The sequence below is a fragment of the Podarcis melisellensis genome (assembly GCF_964234715.1).
Source record: "Podarcis melisellensis genome assembly, chromosome: 10".
Taxonomy (NCBI): domain Eukaryota; kingdom Metazoa; phylum Chordata; class Lepidosauria; order Squamata; family Lacertidae; genus Podarcis; species Podarcis melisellensis.
In genome coordinates, this window is record NC_138542.1 from 5,984,356 (window position 1) to 6,011,129 (window position 26,774).

At 42.2% G+C, this 26,774-nt stretch overlaps 3 protein-coding genes across 7 annotated transcripts in view; 1 reads left to right on the top strand and 2 right to left on the bottom strand.

The window, feature by feature from the left end:
- Window positions 1–11,324, bottom strand: part of PHTF2 (putative homeodomain transcription factor 2) — a 69,005-nt gene extending 57,681 nt beyond the window's left edge. For 3 of the 5 annotated variants that reach the window (XM_081927706.1, XM_081927707.1, XM_081927702.1), the window contains exon 1: window positions 11,176–11,324. The gene's annotated coding sequence lies outside the window, so the exon portion shown is untranslated. Of the gene's footprint in view, window positions 1–2,281; window positions 2,303–10,633; window positions 10,679–11,175 lie in introns of those variants that run through there. The other 2 variants (XM_081927704.1, XM_081927705.1) reach the window with 2 other exon arrangements.
- Window positions 11,325–11,844: 520 nt separating this feature from the next.
- Window positions 11,845–16,493, top strand: TMEM60 (transmembrane protein 60). Its single transcript, XM_081928505.1, has 3 exons — window positions 11,845–12,017; window positions 15,164–15,323; window positions 15,830–16,493. The coding sequence occupies exon 3, from the start codon at window positions 15,876–15,878 to the stop codon at window positions 16,278–16,280; it is 405 nt and encodes a 134-aa protein (XP_081784631.1). The 5' UTR covers window positions 11,845–12,017; window positions 15,164–15,323; window positions 15,830–15,875; the 3' UTR covers window positions 16,281–16,493.
- Window positions 16,494–23,230: 6,737 nt separating this feature from the next.
- Window positions 23,231–26,774, bottom strand: part of RSBN1L (round spermatid basic protein 1 like) — a 40,356-nt gene continuing 36,812 nt past the window's right edge. Inside the window, exons 6-8 of the mRNA XM_081927665.1 lie at window positions 26,279–26,446; window positions 24,532–24,640; window positions 23,231–24,440 (exon numbers count right to left, since the gene is read on the bottom strand). Coding sequence (XP_081783791.1) covers window positions 23,796–24,440; window positions 24,532–24,640; window positions 26,279–26,446 — 922 coding nt within the window. The 3' untranslated portion in view covers window positions 23,231–23,795. The remainder of the gene's footprint in view (window positions 24,441–24,531; window positions 24,641–26,278; window positions 26,447–26,774) is intronic.

Consider the following 26,774-nt stretch of genomic DNA (forward strand, 5'->3'; position numbering starts at 1 on the left):
CTATAAAGCAGCACGGTTGGTGGGACCCTGTATTCAGCTGGAGCAACAGTGACACAGGAATCCTATTAAACATGGTTCATCCCACTGTGGTGAATCTGATATTCGGGATTGCTGCTGACCTAGCAGTGCTAGTCCTGTTGAGCCAGCTCTGTGTAATGGAAGAACACCCAAGGGTCCAGCGCAAGTTAGTGCCAGTAAACATGTGACAGCCATCGTGTTTCACCAAGTTGTTAGGCGGGGGGGACGACTGTGAGGATGGCACATGGCACCAGAATCTAGTTAATATCAGTGGACTGAAGCCTGGTACAAGCCATGTACACCCTACGATAGATTCTCATCCCCACCCCCTTGGCTCTTACCCTTTTGACTCCATTAAATGTTACCTACCTAACATGAACACACAGGATGGGGGTGGCGCTGTGGTCTAATCCACAGAGCCTAGGGCTTATCGATCAGAAGGTCAGCAGTTCGAATCCCCGGGACGGGGTGAGCTCCCGTTGCTCGGTCCCTGCTCCTGCCAACCTAGCAGTTTGAAAGCACATCAAAGTGCAAGTAGATAAGTAGGCGTTTCCGTTCGCTGCTCTGGTCTGCCAGAAGTGGCTTAGTCATGCTGGCCATAAGACCCGGAAGCTGTACGCCGGCTCCCTCGGCCAGTAAAGCTAGATGAGCACCGCAACCCCAGAGTCGTCCGCGACTGGACTTAACGGTCAGGGGTTCCTTTACCTTTAACATGAACACTGATACAATGACTTTAATTGCAGTAGAACAACCAGCAGTAACATTGGCAAACCTCAAAAGTGAGCCCCCTAACATAGGCCTTAAATATTTTTATCTAGTCCTGTTGGCAGACGTCTACCACTGGCTAGAAGTGATTTTTTTCCCATTGTACATTATTCACGGCAAGGAGATCAAAGAACTGGTTAACTAAAAGGTGCTAAGACAGCCCAAGCTAGGCTGTCCAAAATGAGTCTTAATTTAGTCAGTAGAGACATTATTTTTATTCCACCTCCCATTCTTTTCCCAAACTATTTAAATTGTTGTTAAATATTTGTAAAATGCCGCATTTGCTAAAACCCTCCTACTCAAACTACCAAAAAAGTCACTTTATTTGCCTGATAACAATAGTTCTTAAAAATTACCACCAAGACAGTTTGTCAGTATGAGCAAAACAACCCAGTAAATCTTCACAGGATTAGAAACTCTACAGTTGGTGCTTAACTTCAAGTAACTTCTGTAGCTCTGTGGTTTCCTGTTTCTGCATGTGAACTGCCTATAGTCATGTTCATTTTATCCTATGTCTTTTACACTTCATTTCTTTCTGTAAGAGACACAAGTAACTTTCTTGGGACCAGTTTTTCTATTTGCAGTATATGTATAAACTCTACATAAAATACACATAATAGAAGATGCCATTTTGTGAAGCCACATTTTACAGAATAAGGACATCTGAAGTTATGACCATCAAGTATGTGTTAAGTGAGACCTGCATGAAGCAAACATGTTTAGGAGTGGGCTGAAATCTTTAAAGTTAATGGGTTTTCACAAAGAATCCAAGTGGATGTCTTTAGCATAAGCCTGAGTACAATGGAAAAGGCATGCATAACCTTTAGATATATTTAGACAAATGTGAAAGAAACCAGTGTAGACCTATTCATAGAAAACCAAATACAATTATGCACAATAGTATTTGTATAATAACAACAACAATAAACACTTGTGTCCTCTAGATTGCATTTTCGCAGAATTACCAGGTTCTGTTCCAGTGCACAAAAAAAGTTTAAAGCTGTGTTTCCTCTTCCTGTTCATTTATTTTAAGACATAATGATCTACTGTGAAATCTAAGGAACATACATGCAACTTATTTCAGGTAAACTGCTCTCTAACTGCTCCACTGGAAGTACTAGAATATACCCATTAAATAAATTGCAGGGACAACAAATAAACCTTACATTTTAACACTACTAGCTTTCAAAGTGCTTTTTTAATTCTGGCAAAATATAAATATCTGATTAAGTTAGTTGTCAAAATACAAGTCTCTTCTTCACAGAACCTCCACCACTACTATAAACAAACTAGCAGGTTTTTTCCATCCACTTTACAGTTGTAGGTTCAAGGGAAATATTTTGTTTTTTTATTGTGTACTTTTAAAGGGAAACAGGTTGCTTACAAAGCTGGAAGTGGCTTCAAGGCAGGGGAGCTGGATCCAGAGTTGCATGAGAAGGCTGTTCACACACAATGGGGCTTTCATGCCCATTCCTTTTCCCCCATAGCCTTTACCTACCCCATTCCAGCAGATCCCTTGACTCTTCAGGGGGGTAAAGGTAAAGGTAAAGGCACCCCTGCCCGTATGGGCCAGTCTTGACAGACTCTGGGGTTGTGCGCCCATCTCACTTAAGAGGCCAGGGGCCAGCGCTGTCCGGAGACACTTCCGGGTCACGTGGCCAGCGTGACATCGCTGCTCTGGCGAGCCAGAGCCGCACACGGAAACGCCGTTTACCTTCCCGCTGGTAAGCGGTCCCTATTTATCTACTTGCACCCGGAGGTGCTTTCGAACTGCTAGGTTGGCAGGCGCTGGGACCGAGCAGCGGGAGCGCACCCCGCCGCAGGGATTCGAACCGCCAACCTTTCGATCGGCAAGTCCTAGGCGCTGAGGCTTTAACCCACAGCGCCACCTGCGTCCCATCTCTTCAGGGGGGTAGGAGGCTGTAATAGGAAGGCGAAGCGGGGAAGCCCCATGTAAGAGCAGACCTTTGTTCACATGACTTTGGATCAAAAAAGCATAAAAGCAGTGACTGAGAAAGGAGACTAGTTTAAAATAAAATGCGTAAGAGGTTAGACAAATTTGTTGAAGTAACCCTTAGCACTAAATACATTACTCTCAACAACATGATCCATTCTCTAAAGCACTGGGTTAAAGACATTTAAAGTTTGGATCATGTACTATATTATGTTGGTACTGGGAGCAAGGAGCCCCAAAGTCTGTCTTCGGGAGACAAAATTATGTATCTGACTGGGATAATTAACTCAGCCCAGCTAAATGAACATATGCTCCTATTTTATGCCTTCTAACTTTCCTCATTCTACAATGTCATGTTTATGTTAGTCCAAAAATTACTCTGAAAGTGTGGGTAAGAGCTACACAGCTAACACTGTAAAGCAATACAGTAATTTGATAAAACAATAATCTCTATTTTATTATATTGATGAAGGCTTGAAATCTAAACCCAGGAAACAATGTTTGCTACTGTAAAGTTAAGGTGCTGTGTTTAAAATATCATCTGGCAGCACTTTTATAACAGCTTCTTTGAAGAATCACAACTTTCGGTTTGTAAGGAAGTTCATAATCCAGAGTTTTTACAACTTGAGTTTTAGTTATGTCAGGTACTAGGTAAACTTTGCACGCAGAAGTGTAGGGTATATCATCTTATATGGACATTGAACTAAATGAATCTCAGCACATTTAGAGGGGCATTCCCATTTCTCCTCTAGCAGCAGCAAACCTTGTTTTGTGCTGGACAATTTAGTGGCAGGACATTTTTATATTTAAACCCATAAGTGATCCAAAAGTTTTACACCAAGGAGCCAAGTATATTAAATCATCATTCAAAGAGCTTTATACCACTTGCTATATTTGTAAGAGTATTTTCCCCTTCAAATTCTTTGGCTCCACTCAGCAGCCGCCTTGCTGACTAAACAGACAGCCCCAGATGTTGTTTTTAAGCTAATATTCATTTCATTCTGGAACACCACACATACTATGAGATGCCTGCATATAAAATGCTGCTGAATGTCTCTTAATTTAGGAAGGTGAAAATATGATTTGGACCTTTTCTACTAGATTTGACAAAGGATTTCAGAGAAGTAAGTTATTGGATAATAACAGCCTTTACAAAAAACATTTTTGGAACAACAAAAGTGAGTCATATAATTCTTCCTATTTTGTTAATCTCTCAGGAATATCAATGAGTTCTGTGTGTATATGTGTGCGAAATAAGTAATGTAACTCAACTCTGTGGTTTTTTACAGGTTATAAAAACATACAGCCTTCAGAAAAATTCCAGGATTGTCACAATTCTCGGTACATCTCAAACATTCAGTTCCTCAAAATACTGGTTTTCACACTCAGCTATACCATTAGATCTTATATTCACTTGTATTTATAATCCTTTGTGGTACTCAATCATGGCCACACGATCCAAATATGCCCTTTTAAAATGTGTTTGGGGGGAGGGGTTATTGGGTTGTTCTTGCTTTTATTTTGATTATGTATTTTGTGGTTTTTATATCATGATTTTATCCTGTGAGCCGTCCCGAAACCTGCGGGTATAGGACGTGGTGCAAAATTAATAATAGTATAAATAAATAAATAAACAGAAGAAATACATCATTGTTTTATACACCCTTTACTCTTGTCATGTGAAAAATGATAGGAATCTATAATAAAAGCTTATTATTGAGGCACTACAAAATAAGTACACAGTGGAGTCCTTGTCTATGGCAAAGTTCTACCGCAGTAAATAAAATCATTCATCCATAAGGCTAGTGAAAAGAAGGACTTCCCATTGCTTTCTAGTAGCCTCTGCCAGCAGATCTATGAATGGCAGCACTTTGCCTGCATAACTGCAGCTTTGTTAATTTGATCTGAAACAGAGATGCTAACTTCTGCAATATATGAGCCTGCTTCTCTACATCATTACTATACATATGCCTCATTTGCTACCATAGCTTCACTTATGATCTTTTCCACAGCTTAGATCAGGACTGGTGCGCCTAACTAGACCTCCAAGCATTGGAGACTGGCTTGCCAGGCTGCTTTGGGCAAACCATGTCCACCTTCCACGCTTTAGGCATCATATGTGGTATCAGATACAATCAACTTCAAGCCACAGCTAAAATGAAGAAATGGGAACACCCTCTTAAGTATGCTTCCTCTCCTTTCCTTGCTGTCAATTGCCAACTTGAATTCAAGCTAGTGATAAAATAAATAATATTCTGCAGTGGCTTACTGTGATCACTAATCAACTGACTGGCACTCCATAATGCAGCTGAACCCTGCCCAAAACAGGATCTCTTGATTCACTTGGTTCACCTAACATCCAGTTGACAGCAGGTGACTGACAACCCTGCCCACCAACCAAGAAGGTTTTGGGGAGGCAGAATCCAGTCATATTCTTTCTATTCCCCATCACTGTCTTAGGCAAATTCCATCACTGATCAAATTTACAAGCATCCTTTGCACAAGCACAATACATGTTATTGCGGCCATACCCACTCAGTTAAGTTTATTCTTGTAGTCTTGAGATGAATGTAGTTGCAAGCATGTTCTGCTGTGCACCTGTATGGTACATGCCCTGCTTCTAGAACTGAGTTGCTCTGTTTTCATGATGCCTGGCCTGTTTGTGTTAAAAACCTTAGTTAAAAATGCCATATAAAAGCTATTTTTGAACTACCGTATTTTTCGCTCTATAAGACGCACCAGACCACAAGACGCGCCTAGTTTTTGGAGGAGGAAAACAAGAAAAGAAAAAATCTGAATCTCAGAAGTCAGAACAGCAAGAGGGATCACTGCGCAGTGAAAGCAGCAATCCCTCTTGCTGTTCTGGTTTCTGGGATAGCTGTGCAGCCTGCATTCACTCCATAAGACGCACACACATTCCCCCCCCCCATTTTTAGGAGGGAAAAAGTGAGTCTTATAGAGCAAAAAATACAGTAACTCAATTCTAAGTATCCTGGTTGTCTACAGGCAGGACAAGAATATGTTCAGATCCAAGCTACTGTCTGCAGGGTATAATATGCTATCAAACGTTCCCAAGAACTTGGTGGTATAAACATCAGCCAAACCCATTTGCCAGAACTTTTCTCATTCCTCCTAGGGCTTCCTTTACTTGGCACAAACCTGTCATCTACACAAAATGGCTATCTTTTTATCACATGAACAATTCAGAGATTAACAAATAATATGGTGATCATGAGGCTAAAGAGCTCAGTCCCTTTCTCACTTTATGTTTACAGCATGGGAACTGTTACAGCATGGGTAGGGAAATGTGACAAACTGAATCACACAGCAAAAGATTATTATTACCCTTATGCTACCATTGCTCCTCTGGAAAACTGGGGCATGTTGGCAAGGAAAGGAGTCAAAGATAAGGGATAGCCAACACGGTGCTACAACATCCATAGGTCTCAGCCAGCATGGTCAATAGCCAGGAACAATGAGACTTGTAAATGGCAGGGAATCACACTGCCTACCTCTGTGCTACATCTTCTCACATTATTTAAGCGATGTATGAAGGAGTCCCACTGTAGTGATGCAATGACACACATGTAACATGAGGGACCCTCAATTAGTAAGAGAAGATGTCCCTTTTTAATTTATTTATAAAATGGTCTGCTACATGATTATTATTTTTTATTCATTCTAAAAAAGTTTGCCATCTCACTCAGTGATATTCCATTTGGTCATTTCTCTATTGTCAGGAATCAGATGAACTGTGCAACTAGTTCTACACCCCAAAGGTGTAGAGGGGCTAGGGGCACTCCCTCCCTTATGATGACCCTCTTAGGTAATGTTTCCGAAGTCTAGAGGGGGAGGCATGATTTGATTCCCATGCCTCGATCTCTCCACAGCTACTGTGTGTGCATGGTTGAGAAGGGCAATCTTTTCTCCATCTCTACATTGCTTTTTTACGCTCGGGCTTTCTATCATCTACAGCCACCAATGTTAGGTCCCAAAGAAGAGTCTCTTTTTAACGAGCTGCCTCCCTGTCCCTCTTCTTCCTTGTACAGTGGTGCCCCGCAAGACGAACGCCTCGCAAGACGAAAAACCCGCTAGACGAAAGGGTTTTCCGTTTTGGAGGCGCTTCGTAAAACGAATTCCCCTATGGGGTTGCTTCACAAGACGAAAAAAATCTTGCATCCCCCCGCGGGGTTTTTTCGCTTTTTTCGCCCTTTTCTTAAGCCGCTAAGCCGCTTATCAGCTGTTCCGCTGATAAGCCGCTTAACAGCTGATCGCTGGAAGCCGCTTGACAGCTGTAGCGCTAATCCGCTAAGCTGTCAATGGGCTTGCTTCACAAGACGAAAAAACCGCTATACGAAGAGCCTCACGGAACGGATTAATTTCGTCTTGCGAGGCACCACTGTACATGGTTTGGTCAAGTTCTCCTAATTCAGTCACTTTCCTAGCACACAAATGTAGCTGCATTAGTCTTGGTAGGCTGGGAACTTACTAGCCAAGTGGAACAGCTGCATACATATGCCAATTCTTGAACTTCAGCAGGAAAAAGAGTATGTGGGGGCCTGGGGACTGAGTTGAGTTCATATGGCCATCAGGAACTTGGGCCAGGTCTCCTTTTGGGGCAGTGACAGAACTTCTGCTACAAAAGAAACACTTAGGATAGGTATGAGGGAACCTGCAGGCATTCAGATATTGTTAGAATGCAACTCCCACCATTCGCTATGGTGGTTGGGGCTGAAAGGAGTTGGAATACCACAACATCTGAATGGCCTCTTTTGAGGTGAAAGTCCAGAGTGGAGACATGAAAACAATTGAATTCCCTAAAGTTCCCTTCTAGGATTTAAGGAGCGGTAAGGATTCAAGAAAAGGTTCCAACCCATAAAATGAGGTGGTATTGTTATTAAATATTATTCTGGCATAGTACAGGGTGTCTGTGTAATGCAAATAAAAAATCAAAACTTGAAAGGTTTGTCACTCCTATCCTGTACTATCCACCCTGTATCTCAGTTGTTGAATAAAAGTAGTAAAAATACCCTAACCCTAAAAGATTCTCTAATGAAGGAACCCAGCAACTGAGGTATTTCCCTTTGCAGACCCCACATCCCATAAGTATAGTGATAACAAAGGGGAAGATGATTATTCCTGCAAGGTTTTGTTTGTTTTGTGCCCCCAGGTTTTTGTTTAAAAAAAGACACTAAAAATAACACTCATGAGGACATACTTCTCATATTTTAGTGCAGTTATACAGGCTCCTATGAGTAGGCACCGCTGTGTGATTTATTAGTCTCAGTGGAAGATACTAAACTGGTGGAGGTCAGGCAGGAGGTGCGGCTTGTGGGTTCTATTCAAGGAATCTCTAGCTTTTCCTGGTAATTCAGCCGTTGCCAAACATACAGTGGGCCTTTGGGCTTGTATTTTCCAGCAGCAGCTCTCAAAGATTGGCTGTTTCCAAAGCAGCATGCAATATGTCATGTTCATCCACTATTCAGATTTTAAAAAAAATAAAATTACTAAGCTTGCCTAAAGTAGTCCTTTGGAACCAAGTCAAGGAATTTAACACATTAATTCCTGCACGGGGACATTCCAAAAGTAGATCAAGCCCCCAAACTACATTTAATTAAAAGTGAAATATGCACACATATTAGAAGTAAATCCTACTGCACTCTGTGGGAGTGCATGAAATCATGCTACAAAAGTGTATAAAGTCTGTTCCTCAACCTCATGGGCTGATGTAGTCAAAGTTCAAAGGATTTCTAAGGATATGGTTTTGCCAAGTATCAACTTTAATCACTCTAGGTCAAGTATCCATTTGCCGCTGGGTAAACTAAAGACAGTATGTGATGCAGACACACAGAATTTTAAGGGTTTTTTCAAATGAAGTGGACTATTTAAATCACTTTATTACAGCTGCATTCCTAGAAAAGCAGCTTTTCAATCATTCGTCTAAACTGCAAATCAGCATAATCCTATCCTTATTTAAATGTAAACATTGCTGCAAATTCTTCATATTTTTTCTGCAGTAATAGTATACAGTACTGCCGAATATGATCCATTAAGAACAAAGAGGACCATACAGAAATCTCTTCCAAAGGCAAATTGGATTACAAAGATTTTACATAAGGATTTCTTTAGACACTCTTCTTACTTGTCCTCTCCCACCAACAACATAAAAGCTTTCATTACAAATACAGATTTCCAAAGTTAAAGGTTTTATTTGGAACACAGGAATTGAGTTCTAGAACACTTGACAATATAAATTTTCTGTGAAACAAATTTTCTAGGGAAAGACAGGTTAAGAAGGAAAACAGATTTGTCACCAGAGACTGGTCAACCAGACGGAGTCATACCAGTAAAATTTCTTGAAAAGAAAGGCCATGCCTGCAAGGATCTAAACAAACAATTCAGGCACTTAAAAATTGTGTGGGGAAACAATATTGCTAAGAACAGTGCAATCCCAAAACCACAAATAATGAAATATGTAGCTTAACAACTGCATTTTAGTCCATAAGCTAGCATTTTTTTGCTCACATATTTGTACTTAATGAAAGTTAGTATAAAGATGAGACTCCAAAAGACTGCCAGTGGTATTGCTAACTCAATCAATTCATTTTGCATTATCCTCAAATGATTTTGCAATGCAACATATCACATCAAATAAAACTGGCATGCATGGTATAGTGGATAAACGCCATTGAGGTTTATTGAAGTCCCTAAGTGATGTGAGGTATCTAAGACATTGCTAATACAAAGAATAAGCCATTAATATCTAAACTTACTTAACAAACAAAACACCACCACCACACTGACCACAAGGCCCAAATACACATTGTAAATGATACATAAGTGAATATCAAGCAGCTGGAGGGAGGGAGAGAATCAAACATAGCTTCTGTGGTGTTTCAGTACCCCATATTTTACTGCAATTACTTGTCCCATTCTCCTAGAGCAGATCCCAAGCAGTATTTTAGGAACAATTTTAATACAGTAGTTTGGCAGATGTTGTCAGTGAGGGCATCCCAGGTGAAAGGTTCAACATGGTCTGCTTGTGAAATAGACTACAGAAGTTAGCATCCTTTGATTAAAAGAGATGGGAGACTGTGGTGAGAAAGAAAGGGGGAAGAACAACAAGTTTGGTTGTACAGATGGTTGAATTTAAGAGCAAGGGCTATGAACGATTCACCTGCTCTAAAGAGTATGAACCCAACACATCTTTACTGAACTATACCTGGACAAAAGAAAATCACCTTATTTTGACTGGCACAATGGTGCAACAGATTGTGCATAATCTTGTGGTGCAGACTACAGAAATTTTGTTGTGAGTGACCAGTGGCGTAGTGTGGGGGGTGCATGGGGGGCCGGCCACACAGGGCGCAACATCTGGGGGTTAGGGGGCGCAAATCCACGGGTTGGGGGCGCAAATCCATGGGTTAGGGGGTGCAAATCCACGGGTTGGGGGCGCAAATCCACGGGTTAGGGGGTGCAAATCCACGGGTTAGGGGGCGCAAATCCAGGGGTTAGGGGGTGCAAATCAACGGGTTAGGGGGCGCAAATCCACGGGTTAGGGGGTGCAAATCCATGGGTTAGGGGGCGCAAATTACTTGCCTTGCCCCGGGTGCTGACAACCCACGCTACGCCACTGTGAGTGACAGAATAGCACAATGAAGATGCTGATAAAGCCTCAGGGGGGATATACTGATACAAAGGGAACAGGGTCCCAATACCCCCTCCCTTTTTTCCTTAGTTGTTTCTCTGAGAGTTGTGAGCATCTGAAGGATCTGGAAGAGAGCACATCAGCACATGCACAACCTGCAGCAAAGGACGCAATGGCAGCCACCAGGACGGCCTAGATGAACCCCCTCCCCCACAAACGCACAAATCCACAATGATGGGAGCCGTTACCTGAATCCTGTGGGAGCAAGCGGAACTCACAAACCCTTGAATAGGCACCAACGCTGGGCGAATTACAAGGAGGGACACAGAGGCCGAGCTGGCAGCTCAGGGAAAAAAGTCGGGGCTATAATAAGGCCAGCTTTGCAAGCGCCGCCGGGCTGCCCTCGCCTCCCTTCGGACGCGCCCTGGGCAGCCCGCCGCCGCCGCCTCCTCCTCCTCCTCCCCGCTCCGCTTTCCAATTACAGCAGCCCTGTCCCGGCGTGAACCCCGCGCGGCGCCGCACGCTGCCCGGCCGGCCGGCCTCCCCGGTGTCCCTGGCACCGGACCCGCTCGGCGCCTGGCCACACGCGCGGCGGCACACCCCTCGCCCGCCCGCCCCTCGCACCTGCGGAGGAGGAGGAGGAGGAGGCTCAGCCCCCGCCGCAAGAAGGACCCGATCCTCTCCCCGCCGCCGCCGCCCCCTCAGCCGCCCCTTCCCGCGCTCTGCGAGAGACCCCCGCCAGACATCCCTCCCCCTTGGTCGCCTCAGGGGAGCGGGGTTCGAATCTCACCGGGGCTCCGGGCTCGCCTCACGCGGCAGAAAAGGGAGCGGGGGAGGAGGCGCCGCCGCCGCCGAGACAACAGCCCGCCCGCCCGTCCCTCAGTCAGCGGAGAAGGGCACCAGCCGCCGCGCGAGGCAACAGCTCGCGGCTCCCGGCGCGCGCGCTCGAGACGGCAGCAACAGCGCGCTGCCGCGGGAAAGGCGGCCCGTCAATCATCGCCCCTCCTTCTCTCTCTCTCTCTCTGAGGAAGGGGAGGGGGAGGGATGCGGCGCGCGCGGCGGCGGCCGCTCTCCTCGACGCCTCAACATAAACAACGTTCCTCATTGGACGGCGAGGCCCTGGAGAAGGCGGGGCCGAGGCGGTTGGAGCGAGCGTTTTCACCCAATGGCGCCAAAGAAAGCAGCCCCTCGGTGAAAAGCGATTGGTAGCCGCAAAACGGGCTTTTGAAAAGCGGCTGTGATGGGCAGCTGTTCCCGCGAATAGGAGGAGAGGGAGGAGAGAGCGTAGTAAGTCACGCTTCGACAGAAATGGATAAGGAGGGGGGGAAACCTCAGGCCTGTCCAATGGGCACTTAGCCCGCGAGGTGGGATTTGATGCGGATAACCCAATAGACTTGGAGCAAGCGACATGACAGGCACCTTCTGCAACCAATGAGCGTGTCGTGCGGGTTGTGACGTATATATCATCGGCCGGTCGGCTCTGGGGCTGTCGGAGCAGCTTAGACGTTGGCTCCTCTTTTCTGGCTGGTTTGCCCGAGGCCTCGAGCGGTGGGCGGTGATGAAGCGAGTCTCTGGGGCCCCGTCCTAGGGCAGCGGCGGCGGCGGCTGCGAGGCACGCCAGAAGCGTGACCGGTGGGTAATTTGGAATTAATGGGGTAATTAGCTCAGGTCGGTGGGGTTGTGGAGTCCCCCCCCTTTTTGTCCCCGTTGGTATGTCCCCTCAGAGATTCCCTGTCTCTTGCTTGCTATGGTTGAGCCCCCCCGGGGGGGAGCCCGGGAGATACCATTCCACGGGGGGAAGTCCCATTGAATTCAGTAGAACATTACTTCTGAATACACATGGATAGGGTTTTTCCTGACGTATATATCAGGAATATATATATACATTATATATATATGTGTGTGTGTGTGTGTGTGTGTGTGTGTGTATTCAGTTATTGTCCTCAAAGTGGGGTAATAACCATATATTTCACAGCATAAAAACCGCAAGAACTTAAATAGCTTCTAGCAAGCTAAAAGCAGTTCAGTGGGACAGCGTCCATTCATGGCCCATAAGGCTTCCTAAAAAGAAAATTAGAGCTATTCTCCCCCTTAAGGTGATCTAGGTCCTAGTCAAGGGCTCAGTAGGAAGGAGCTGTGCCAATAAATGTTGCGTTTTGTACTTCTCATATGTATGTTTTGTGCTTTGGGAAATGGTTCTATGGCCTCTGTTGATGTCAGAGCATAGGAACTGCATAGCTGTCAACTTTCAGATTTGAAAATAAGGGATCAGCAGCCTCACCTGTCCTGGGGACAGTCTGCAGGATATCTAACAATCCGGGATAGCAGCAGGAAGCAGCGGGAAACGGTGCTTGTATAAGGGAATTTCCTGCCAAAAAAGGGAAGGTTGACAGCTATGCAACTGTCAAAGTTTGAGGCATTGTGCTGCTACTGTGTTGCAGGCCTGAGTAGCCGTATGTGCTTGGTGATTGGATCAGAAAGCAGGTAGAGAGACACCATCCTTTTAGTAGCTATAGATGGAGCCTGCCTTAGGTAAATTTGTTTTTACTGCCATAGGAAGCAGCACAGTCTGACTGGCTGCAAATTCTCATCAGCAAAGAAAGTCAGTGGGGAGAGGTAACGGCATTTGGGAAGCTGGTTGATGATGGAGGTGCGAGGCAAAGACTGAGCTGAAGGTGAATGGTTGGCATCTGAATATTCAGCTATTCCTCTGCAATGTGGTAACTATACGTACTTTGCTTCAGAAGAAGGGAACCAAGAGGCTACCCTGTGTTAAGGTCTTGCCAAAAAATGGTTTTAAAAAATCAGCTGAACTGTTCAAGCTGCTAGAAGTACTGTCAGAGGAGCTTTGGGGTCAGAGGCAGATTGTATCCAGTAGCGGGACAGGATTGTGAGAATTTGGCTGGGGCAGAGATCAAAGGAATTTGACAGGTGTCTGCAACAGTATCCATTGAGTCCATAGAAACTGTCATCAAGCATTTTTAAGGTCCAAAACTAAATATCAGTACTTTATTCCCTTATGTATTTAAGAAACATTTTGTCTCCAGTGTTGGTGTCAGTTTCACACCCAAACCTATTATTCCTAGCTACTAGGAGGCTTTAAGGGTACGTGTATTCTTTTATTTAAATTTTAAAAGCATTCTAAGCTGGCAGTAGGAAAAGGTAACACTGAGGTACTTTAGAGTTACTGTGGCAGGGAGATCCATAGATCCTGAAATATAAAAATTGAATATCTAAACGGTCATAAAAAGTAGGACCAAGGCAACCATTGCCCTATAATCTTTAAATAAAGTCTTTTGCAGCCTGCCTTCTTTTATTAGGATTCTGTTCCCTGCCCCTAGCTATGAGCGTGAGATTACAAAAGTGCATATTCAGGATCCCTTTGCATCAGATTGATTATGTCTTATTAGTTAAGCCTTAACCAATCTGATGCTGAGGGATCCTGACTATGCCATCTTGCTTGAGGAGTGGCTTTCTACATTAGATGGTCCAGCATTCTTCGCAGTCATCACAAGCAGATGACTGCCTTTCTCTTGACAACCATATACATAACTATTGCTTACAATAGCAAAGTGGAATAAATAATTTTAGTGCCTTCATTAATTTTGCATGCTGTTTTACAATGTCTGGATGCTGAAGCAGTGTACAAAAAATGCCTAATGTACTATGATTTATAAGAAACTTTGTTAGGGGGTGGTACCAGTGGCCTGGAAAATCTTGCATAAAAGGTATCTCTGTCTACCAAAAAAATTTCTCAAAATTCAAATCTGGAGAAAAGGGTGGGTGTAAAAATTACTCACAATTGAAAGTAATATGGGATATATGTTGAGTTGTTGTTATACAGCTATTTTGATATGGTACTAGCAAGAAATAAATCACCAGATTCCTTGGTGGGTGCCAAAATATAACTGATAGTTATAACATTTTAAGGCTGCAGTCCTAAGCATATTTTACTTCTGAGCAGCATGGTTAGAATCGGGCTGAGTGAAATTATTTCTCCCAAATTTGTAGAATTAATATGTGGACTTCAAAAGCACAAGAAGAGAAACAAAGGAGCTTTACTATAGTTTGGTGTGAGTGTCCACCTTCCTTCCAACTGTGGATCAAAAGGGTTTTCAGAGCCTCAGAGGTTATCTCGCCTTATCTTGTCATTTGGACACGTTTCAAGTCCTTTTCATCCTCAGAGCCTTTTTAAGATGTGTTTATTTAAGTGGTCTTGCTTCCCCATTAATCCCTCCACCATCAGGTGTTTAAATAGCTTGTCCATTCCTTCAGTTAATACCGGTACTGGAATTTCTGCTTTTTCCTTCATCCCACCCTGTGTCCTAAGTTGCTTGCTGAAGCTTGCCCATTGCCTGTTTCTTTATTCTTTTATTTTACCGCTGCTCCTTCACCATCTTTGCTCTCTTCCTGCTTGGAACTCCCTCTAAACATACTATTTTTGCCTCTGGCTGGTTGAGCATCTCTCCTTCTCCAGTGCCCACCTCCTGCCCAGCCTATTCCAGTTTGTTTTACTCATCTTTGCACCTGACCACCACACACTGACAGCATGAGCAGGGGGCTGTTGTGTCAGCCACTCATTACATTTGGTTCCTTTGTTAATGAGCCTTAATGTTTTTCTGTTGTGTTTTCCAACATCTGTACCATGTGGCCACAGACTTTTTTTCTCCTCCAACAATTGGATTTAAGAGTCTAGGGGTAACATATTATGCAGACCTGAAGGAAGATAGCAGTATGTTTTTAGCAAGCACCTGATGCTGGTGCTTGCCTTGTTTCAGAGGAGGGATTGTTCCACAAGCTGGCTGCCACCACCACCAAAAAGACCCTCCTCCACATTGCTGCAAGATGGACTTCAGCAGGCTGCAACACAACCAAGAGGGCCTCATGCAAAGTTCTTAGAGAGCGGGCAAGTCTATACGAGGAAAGGTGTTCATTCAGGTAACCTGGTCCCAAGTCGTTTGGGGTTTTCTAAGTGAATAGCAAACATGTAACCTTATATGGCTTCATATAAAAATGGCAGGCACAACTCTTTTTGCTTAAGTCAACATATGGAAGATAAAGGGAGCAATTCAGCATAACGCTAAGATTGCTCCATCTGCAGAAGCATTTCTTCTTGCTCAATTGAATAATCTTCCATTTTCTGCCGCCTTGCACTGTTCTTGGGGTTTTCCTGACAGACACACAAGCCAATTTGGGGGCAGTGGGGGAGCCCCATTGCGCTAGTGGAAGTCCTTGTGTGGGCTTCTACAAGTGGAACTAATTAGTTGAATCCAGCCCCAAATGTAAACTAGACTTGGCCCAGAGGCTGTTTTCTTTATTTTTAAATTGCAAGTTGGGTGCAGCTTCATTTATAAAGCTAGCTTGATGGTGTGTGGTTTGTTTGTTTTTGCTAGACTTTACTGATATCTCCCCAGTCCATTTGTTTTTGTTCTGCTTTATCCTAGGGTCCATCTTTTCTGCTCTTGCCAACCAACCACTAAAGCTGTTTAAATGAGAATGTCCTTGGCGCAGAGAGTGCTGCTCACATGGCTCTTCACATTGCTGTTCCTGATCATGTTAGTGTTGAAATTGGATGAAAAGGCACCATGGAACTGGTTTCTCATATTCATCCCAGTTTGGATATTCGATACTATTCTTCTAGTTATGATAATTGTAAAAATGGCTCGCCGTTGTAAGTCTGGCTATGACCCTCGAAATGGTTCCCGTCACCTCAAGAAGAAAGCTTGGTATCTTGTAGCAATGCTGCTTAAGTTGGCCTTTTGCCTCGCCCTCTGTGCAAAATTGGAACAACTTGCTGAAATAAAGCTAGCTTATGTCTTTATTCCCTTTTGGGTGTTGCTCATTGGAGGGATAATAGAACTTGGATACAACATCTTCTGTGTACGAAGGGAATAACTTGTCCATAGACTGGGTTTATCCTTTCATCAGCCAGCATCACATTCCTTAACAACATTAGCTTGCTATAAGTTTGCAGCACCCAAAGGAACTACAAGTAACAGCTGTATGTTGACATTCTATATGCCGTTGGACTAGACTCTTCAATGTGTGGAGCACAGCTATCTGATTTATATGTAAATACTGTAAATAAATCATCAAAATATTTTCCAAGTATTCTCTCTATTTATCCTTCTGTGAGTGTGTGTCAAGTTTGTGTCTAGCGTGTTGAGTCATTACACTATAGAAATTGCCATTGCACAAAACTAAATTGAAATGGCTTTTCTGTAAATGGCTGGGAACAGATGGCCAACTTCTGCATTCTCAATAGTCACTTTATTCTCCAGACAGTGAGCTGAAGGCACAGAAGTATATTTTTGTACACAAAGTGGATTTACTTGCAACTAATCATGTTGTAATATTGAGAGGAACATAACAGTTAGAAAGCACACAGGCTCTAGTTGGATCATTGCTTGCAAAATCTGCAAAAGATTCAATGAGAGTGACATTTCTTGTAAAAATTTGGTGCTTTTCCATCTTACAAATGAAACACTGCAGGCAAGCATTTTAGAATGCTTTAGTTTACTCTACTTCAGGGTTTTCCAAACTTGGGTCTCCTGCTGTTGTTGGACTACAGGGATGATGGGAATTGTTCCAAAACAGCTGGAGACCCAAATTTTGGAAAACCTGCTCTAGCTAATAGGAACCTTTTTGTGCTTTTAAGATTCAAGCATTGTAATAAATGTATATGCTTAATGCGATATGTTAACCAGTATTTGCCTTCACTTCCTCATTTTTTTTCTGTCCCTAAGCTGCCCAGTGTGAACTGAATTGACATTAAACTACTGTACAAACTCAAAAAAAACAGGAATCACCGAGTCTTAACACATCATCCTACTTGTATCTCCTCTACCCTCTTCCAAGGGGCACAATCTTCCTGTTGAGGAAGAAAATAAATAGGTCAAGGGAGGAAAGAGAACACAGTGCCAGAAAATATATTTGTCACACTCTAGCATTATAGGAACAAAACCTGGGATAACAATAAAAGCATGCTTTTGTGCTTCACACAATTGCCTCTGTGTAGTAGGGGTGCTGTGTAAAAGAAGACATTTCACAATGTTTGAAGCAGCTGGCAACTTTCATAAACAGAAGGGTTTACTTCCCTGTAAGTGTGCTTTGATCATAGCCTCAGAATGAATGGGAAGAATATTCCACTTGCCAATGACTAAGGTGTCCTAGAATCCAGCTGCATCTCCAACTTAAAGATACTCTTGCCTTACTTGACATGACATGCCAATGTTCTTATGAGTAGGTTTGTTTTTTCTCTCTTTTCCAGGCCAGTGAATTTTTTTGGTCTCTTGTAAAACATGAAATAAGATGGCAGAATGGTTTTGCTGGATTGAGATGTAGGAGACATTTATGAATAGACAGCTCTCACCTATTTTGCTACTTAGCTGCAACAGTTTCTTACGTTTCCTTCTATAAAATAATCAATGGCTTGTAATGAAATTTGTGCAAGCCGAAGTCCAGTCACAATGGGGTTTTCTCTCCTCACTATTGCAGCCCTGAATCCCATGTCAAGCTTTTCTGACTCTCAGGAAGGGCAAGAGGGGTATGAAGGGTGCTGCAGTGAGGGGAAAGCTTCATTGTGTGAGTGGATTGATGTGCACACCTGTTTTGAAACAAACCATAATATTATGCTTATAGAATTACCTGATCTTTACAAAATGTCTCTTGTCACTGTCCCGTTGTGGTAACGAAACAGCAGTAGCCTAAAGCATGAAATTCTATAATCTTTGCTACAACTTCTATTTTGGCATGCTTTATTAAGGGAAAAGATCTAAACAGCTTAATGAGAGTCACATAGAAGATTCTCTGGAAGAATCTGTAGGACTGTATTTTGCTTCCTATTGCACAACTATGGGTGCTGGGTGCCCATATCTTATTTAAGGCTTTAATCTTGTATATCCTGAAGCAGAGAGTCATTTTCACCCAGGTACCTTTGTACAGAATTGCAGTCACATATACCCAACTATGTGTGCTTTAGTCAGATTTAGTCATTTTTTCTCTTTAAAAATGCACAGATTAATGATATTCTTAAGACTTTTAATTACCTAAATAGTTATAGCTATAGAATGAAGCAGCCACTTCCATAATTAAGATGAGACTTCTATGGCTAACATTACTACATGACTGTTGGCTTGTCAGTGTTTTTTGAAATATGGGCATGGTGAGCTATAAACTCCATATAGTTTCTGTATTTATACCATGCCCTTACCAGGGCAGTTTGCAAAAGATTAAAATTAGGACAAATCAACCCCCAAAACCATAAAAGACACTAACAAGCAATATAAACAGACCTAGCAGAATTATAAAATCAATCACCAAATAGCAGCAACACAGAGAGGATTTAAAAGCTTTGGAAAATAGAGGTCTTTGTCTGGTGCTGAAATGATGTTTCCAAGCATATCTGCAGATCTTAGCGTGCACACTGGCACATGTGGAGATAAGCGGTCTTCCAGTCCTGGGCATCTTCTATGCCAGGGGTAGGCAACCTAAGGCCCATCGGCCGGATGCAACACATTCGCCTTCTCAATCCAGCCCACAGATGGTCCAGGAATCAGGGTGTTTTTACGTGAGTAGAATGTATCCTTTTATTTAAAATGCATCTCTGGATTATTTGTGGGGCATAGGAATTCGTTCACACATACCCCAAATAGATAGATAGATAGATAGATAGATAGATAGATAGATAGATAGATAGATAGTCCGGCCCACCACATGGTCTGAGGGATGGTGGACTGGCCCACGGCTAAAAAAAGGTTGCTGACCCCTGTTCTATGCAGAGTGGCACAAGCTGGTCACAGCTTCTGTTGGAAGCAGGATACTAGTCTAGGTGGACACGTGGTCTGATGCAGGAGGGCTTTTATGTTCAGAGAAAATTACTGGTGATTGGCTATTACTATACATTCCAAGTCCAATGTGCATCATTCCCCCATAGGTTGCGTTTTTATGTAATTGTTGAATAGTACACACACACACACACACACAGAGAGAGAGAGAGAGAGAGCACGAGAAAGCCCCGTAAAGGACCTTCCAAAATCACAGCTGGCTTACCACACCTATCCCTGAAAATCCCTGAGCTAAGCAAGAATCTAGATGTGATGAGCATCCTTATCATATGATCATGCTTGATAAAACAAGTCACCTTCACAGCACATTAATTTACATCCCACCCTTCACAAATCTCAGAATGGCATAAACGTGCAGCTGACAAGGCACCATGTATGCCATCTTGAGCTCCTTTGAAGAAAGAAATAACTTGCAGGCTATATTCCAAGGGGCACATACATCTAGGCATCTGGACCTCAAGCGTTATAAAAGTTATCCCAGTTTAAAAATTGCTAAACACATAACTACAAGAAAGATGGAAGGCCCTTCTCATCTCAGTGCCATTTCATTTCCTATTTTCCTTTTCATTTGGGTTTAGATCAGGGTTTAAGATCCAATATAGAATGCTACTGTGGTGAAATTGTCATTTGTTTAAGCGTATTGTAAAGTTTACTTTTAAAAAATGGTAAGTTTCACAGCATGGGGTAATTTTGAATTATGTGGTATCAGCTCATGGCAGACAGTTGCAAAGTTATGTGGCAGCTTTGAGAAGCAACACTATGCTAGAGGCTTAAAAGCTGGCAATTTTGATTGGATAGCTCTGGCCTGATTAGGAGGTTCTGCCTACATCTCATTGGATATGAGGTGGTCTGATGCAGGGGAGGGAATTCTACTCCACTTTCATCTGATTGGCTGAAGTGGGAGTCAGCTGGAGCCTAAATACCTGGTTTCTGCCCATTGTAAGAGATGGTTGTTGCTGGTGGGGCAGCCTGGATGGAAGAAGAAACAGAAGTTTTGGGGGCACACTTCTTAGAATAACATTTCTTTTCTGTGGCTCTTGCATACAAAAAGCAAAACAAAAGTCCAGCATCATTCAACTCAAGAGTAAACAAGAGCACTATGGAAGCTCCTGATCAAAGTGTACACCTAGAGGCATTTTTAAAAAGAAGCTTAAAATGTCGCTTGACAGCAGTATTACGCACCAGAAAATGAAATGAAGGATTAGAACAAGTGTAAAATATAACAAGCTTGCACAAAAGTTAAAAACACACAGGTTAAGTTAGAGCATTTGTTATTTTATTTTTGTTTTGATGGTGCACCAACTATATTTACCAATAGAGGTCTCTTGCTACAGTAGGCACTAAAGAAGTGTGACTGAGAGTAGTGAGTTAAGACAATGTATTAGTAAGAACTGGTGACTGAGTCAGGCCCTCTCCTCAGGATATACTAGCAATTATGTATGTCTCCATCTTATGCTGTTTCATTCTATGAAAAACTTGGAAGTCTGAGAAGTTGCTCTGGCAGCACAATCTTATACATGTTTACTCAGAGGTAAGCCCCACTGAGCTAATTTAGACCTATTCTCAGGCACATGTACATAGTATGGAAGCCTTAATGATTCTTACAATCATCTGTATCTGTCTTACCAGTTACCAACCTAATAGTGACATTTCTTGATGCAAGTATGAACCTTGAGTTTAAAACCTCTACTTATTTCTGCCTGGAAAATGGTATAGGGCCAGATGTAGGTGAATTACATTTGTACAACATAAAAACCATCAGGTTCTGAGCCAATTTATATGTTAACATTTATGGAAGAGGACAAATCACACAAAATTGTTTAACAGCTTAAATTGACTGGCTATTGTTAATTTGTACATTTGGATTTGTTGTTGTTTTTTGGGGGGGATCCTGCCTCCTATAATAAACTCCAGCTCCATTATTGCAAGTTATATTTATTTCAACTTGGAGTCCTCAAGTAAGTTTCAATGTATACAGGATAGAATGCCAATGATAGGATGTAATAACTGGGAGAGAGTAAGTTGAGGAGACTGGAACTGGTGTCCACTCAAGATTTAGAGATTTGGGTTTTGGGAGCGAGCAGGGCTTAGAATCCATCTCATAGGAAAAGGTACTTTATACCCAATTATGCTCAGGTAGAGAGCAGGTAGGTGAATGGAAGATACAGAGGGCAACATCTCAGGTGGTAAACAAAAGTTAGTCATAGCCAATTACTGCTTAGTTTGAGGTGAAAAACTTGGAGGTTTAAGAGAGCTCAGGTTTTAGCGCTTTAAAAATGGAGGTAACACGTTCAGCCCATTAGGTAACTAACAAAAGATATCGCATCCCTTTCAAAAAACTTCAAAAAGATGCAGATCCCTTTCCCCACCATGTTGCACTGTGCTTTTAGGACTGTACCACTTCAGAATAAAGGTGAAAAATGAATGCTGCAGTGCCCCCCCATGTGAACAACCCTTTGTACCTATCAAAGTAGAATATTTGGGGAAAGCTAAAACATGCTTTCCTTAGACTAAAAACCTTCAATAACTCCCCAATATGGACTACATCTCAACCTGGATTGCGAAGTGGCACAATCCAAAAAAAGCTGTACCATATAAGATCATAGGGAACTGTACTATACCCCAACACTTGTCCATCTAGGTCATAGCTATCTACAGACTGGCAGCAGTCTTTCCAAACTGGAAACGTGGATGACTAAATTTGGGGCCTCTTACATATGCAATGTATGAGCCACAACCCTTCCTTCAATTTTACTGAATCCAGAAGATGAGCCCAATAGTTAGTTCATATTACTAAGATGCACTGGGGACAAAAAAAGGGCCTCATATCTTTGCAGCATCTTGCCTTGAAGTGTGTTTATATTTTTAAAGCTGCAAGGGGAAGATGTTATGGGCTGTTAAACCAAGGCTGTAATTAAGCATTCTGCGTGTTGACTCCTTTCAAAACCTGTGAGGCTTAGCAGCAGTGGCCATGTTTTCCTGGCTACATCTACCAAAGAAGCCAATTCAGTAATCCAAGAGCTAAAGACAAAATTTAATACCCTCTAGAATACAGCCCTAATGTAGACTTGTGCTTTAAGTACACCTATGAAGATTCTGTGTCTTAGATTTTATCAAGGGGCCTTCTTAGCAGTAGTTATACAAGTACTTAAAAATGTAAATTTATTATTGTATTCAATTAGATACTGCTTTTCTCCAAAATCCCCAAAGTCCAAGTTTCTGGTTGTTCTTTTGGCCTTTGTGGTTGTGGATTAAAGCATAAAAATATGCATGCAGTTTCAGCTAAAGGCTAGGAATCAAAAACTTGATTAGGTTCCCTCAAAGGTCAGGTAGGTCACACATTCTAGTCACCTTCCATCTTTGGGCTCCTATCAATACTTATCTGCTGTTCCAGACGTTTCAGGTTAATTATACAAGTATCCCTGTATGGTACAGTGGTGCCCCGCAAGACGAATGCCTCGTAAGACGAAAAACTCGCTAGACGAAAGAGTTTTCCGTTTTTTGAGTCATTCCGCAAGACGAATTTCCCTATGGGCTTGCTTCGCAAGAAAAAACGTCATGCGAGTTCTTGCGAGTTTGTTTCCTTTTTCTTAAAGCCGCTAAGCCGTTAATAGCCGCTAAGCCGCTAATAGCCTCTAAGCCGCTAATAGCCGTGCTTCGCAAGACGAAAAAACCGCAAGATGAAGAGACTCACGGAATGGATTAATTTCGTCTTGCGAGGCACCACTGTATGCCAAAACATTCTAACTGATGTTTTTGTTATGTGTGCGATTTTGTCCCTTAGGATTCCTGACTCATCTCTCTTTATGTAGGGAACACCAGAAAATAGTGGGATCTCTGAAGTTTATCATAACTGTATTGTGAGCAAAGTACCTGTCAATGTAAGATAAGATGACAAGAGAAGTTCATTGCATGTATAACGACCACATGAACTACTCATCCAAATTTGCTTTGAAAGTGAAACTGTGCATTTTAACTTAAATGTCTAAGGTTTTTGTTTCATCATACAATAATATTCACTTTCTTGCAAAACTAAGTGTTTTGAAAATTAGCTCAGAAGTTTTGAGGTTTTTTTTTAAAGAGACTGAAAAATAAAACCCATTATTGTTATTATGAACCTTTATTAAGTGGCTCACATTTCAATATAAATCACACTAAAAAGATTTTTTTAAAAAAAAGCTATTTACACTACAGTGCTGACACGTTAAAAAGGAAAAAAAATTGGTATAAATAAGCTCTATGGAAAAGCCTGGAATTGTCAAAAAGAATTCTGGCTTATCTTACAAAAAATATATGTTAAATGTCAGCTCTAGTCTAAAACCTACAACTCATATTTAAAGACTTCTTTATGTTACACCTGCAGTGTTTACAGTGCATCTGGCCCTAAGTGCTTTGATACTTTCACAGTTATGGACAGGCACTGAGGAATGTTACAAAGCTACATAAACTATTTTCTGTAACAGATGTGAGGCAAGTAACAAACCTGACTCACAGAATTTAAGCATCTTTACATTATTATGTTTAAAAAGGAATTTAAAAATATATATACACACACAGAACAACTTCAACACAAAAAGTCATCTTCTTGTTTGCCATGCAGACTTGAATATGCTGAACTGCTTTGTCTGGTATCCTCCAGGTTCACATGACCCCCCAGACCCAAGCTGCCCTGCAAGTCTTTGTCTTCAGGTTCAAATTCAGATGCCGTTTCAAACGTAGACCCTGTCAACTGACCATGATCCAGCTTTGCTTTAACATTCTGACATTCCATAACATTAGGTGCTACTGTCTTTTCTGGAAGATTAACAATAATTGGTTCCTCTTTATTTTGGAAAGATGCAGCAGGTTCATGTGTGCATGAAAATTCCTGTTTGACATATTTAGTTTGCAGAATGCCTGAAAATTTAGTGTCTTCAGAGGCATTTATACTCGCTGCGTGGATTACACTGTCAGTTTGAAGTCCTACAGCAGAACATGTGGGATCTGTTGGCAGGCCTGCTTCATAGATGCTTTGATTTTCTCCTTCTGAGTGGTAGAGCTTGAGCCGAACATGCCAAGCTAAACTGCACACAGCTGAAACTGTCTTAAACTGATGCACAACATTCCTTGGAATAAAATAAATATCGTTATCATACAACTGAATTCTGGCATATCGAATGCCTTCCCTTCGTAATTGGTTAAGTTTTGCATCATCAACCCACTGGACACACTAGAAAGAGAGAGAAAAGAAAATTAATAAATGTTTTCTGGATCATGGTAATTCTCAAGGAAATAATTATCAAGTCTTTCACAACACTTACCTGTGAAAGCGGAGGTTCATGCAGATCTAGTTGCATTCGTTGAACTACCTCTAAGAAATCTTCTGCATGAAAGCAAATTACATCTTTGGTTATACGAGGTTGTTGAGGCCTGTACAAAGGGGAGAAAGTGTTGCCATCAAGGTTAATAAAGTCATACCTCGGGTTACAGATGCTTCAGGTTGCATGTTTTCGGGTTGCGCACCATGCCGAACCCAGAAGTAACGGAACGGGTTACTTCCAGGTTTCGGAGCTCGCACATGCGCAAAACTACTAAACTGCACTTTGTGCATGCGGAGAAGCGCTGAATCGCGCTACGGGTTGCGAACATGCCTCCCACACGGATCCCATTCACAACCCGAGCGTCCACTGTATATTAAAATCAGCCAGCTATTTGCTGCTCTTGTAAGCACAAAATACAGCACTGAAAATATACAAACAGTTGTTTTTCAGTTTGCAGAAGTCCAATGAAAAGTAACAACAGGAACTGAAACTTATTTTTTATAACTAGTACTAACACAGCCTTTGTCTTCTCATGCTAATATAAGAGGTGTTCCGGTGTGTTATACAACTATTACAACTTCCTTGTAGAAAGCATAACCTTTTACTGGGGCCTAAAATCAAAAGGGATGCGGGTGGCGCTGTGGTCTAAACCACTGAGCTTAGGACTTGCCGACTGGAAGGTTGGTGGTTCGAATCCCCACAACGGGGTGAACTCCCGTTGCTCGGTCCCAGCTCCTGCCACCCCTAGCAGTTCAAAAGCATGTCAAAGTGCAAGTAGATAAACAGGTACCACTCCAGCAGGAAGGTAAACGGCGTTTCTGTGTGCTGCTCTGGTTTCGCCAGAAGCGGCTTAGTCATGCTGGCCACATGACCCCCCCCCCCAAAAAAAATGTCTGCAGACAAATGTCGGCTCCCTCGGCCAGTAAAGTGAGATGAGCGCTGCAACCCCAGAGTCGTTCGCGACTGGACCTAACTGTCAGGGGTACCTTTATCTTTTAGTCTCACGTGAGCCACAGGATGCTCTGGCAAGTATGCTAATTTACTTACTTCTTCCACACAACTGCAATGAACAGCATCTGCAAATCAGTGTAAATTAAAGATTGCAGTGCTCAGGGTTCCTTGTCCCAGAAGCTACAGATTAAGTTATGACCTGCTTATTTGTCACACTATCAGTCTCTAAAACATTATTATTGTTTAAATCATAATTGTTTATCATATTCCACTACCCTCTGATATTTCACAGCTATTAGAAAACACACACACAAATCCAGTTATCAGAAGGTAGGCAAATGCTCATTTTGCTTTCTTAACATTTCATCTGTGTTTTCAATTAAATTGCACAATTCAGTCAACTAAGATTTCAAAAACAGATTAATCCAGAGCTCAAAATGGAAGAAAATCACACCTCAAATAAAAAATCATGTCCATTTCCATTCTCCATTAAGACTTACTAATCACCTCCATCACTATCTCACAATCCATTGTGCCAACGCAGATTTAATATGAAATGCTTATCTGTTATAGAATGCATCAAGCTAAATGCACAAATAGCATTTATCTTTAGGATTTTTGACTCCCTATATTAGGATCAGCAACTTGCAGCAACACAGGGCCAAATCTCTTCTGCATGCCAACTCAAGGCCAAGAATGATGACAGGACTATTAGTTGGGACCAATCTCAGGACTGTCCAATTCATGCAGGTATTTTTCAGATGTTTATCCTGAAAAAAACCTGGCAAATACATACCACTCTCCACAATGCACTGCCTTTAATACTCCCACAGCAGCTGTAGTCTGTCGTTCAAACCCTTGTCCTATGTGATCTGCATGGGCTCGTGTCCTGTCTTCAAAAAGCATTTCACGAGGTTCACTAATACGAGGTAGGTACTGCAGGTTTTTTATTTCATTGGTTGTTCTGTTAAAAGGATGGGGGAAAGAAAAATTAAGAATAATTGTCCAATTTTCCCCCCTGCATATAAAATTGTTAGCAAGTTATTACTCAAGTAAAAAAGAAATGCCCTCCAGTATATAAGGTGCTGGTTTAGAATTTTTGTGCAGTGATTGAAAACAAACGAACAAGCTAATATGCACCCGCATTTCTAGATCTTTTTGTACATTTCTTGTACACAGTGCAATGTTCATTTGATATTATAATTGCATTCTACACACAAATTAGAAATAGAAAGACTGCTGTTCTATGGGACTGAATCGCTCATGACCACCCTGATGGATTGTGTTTAACA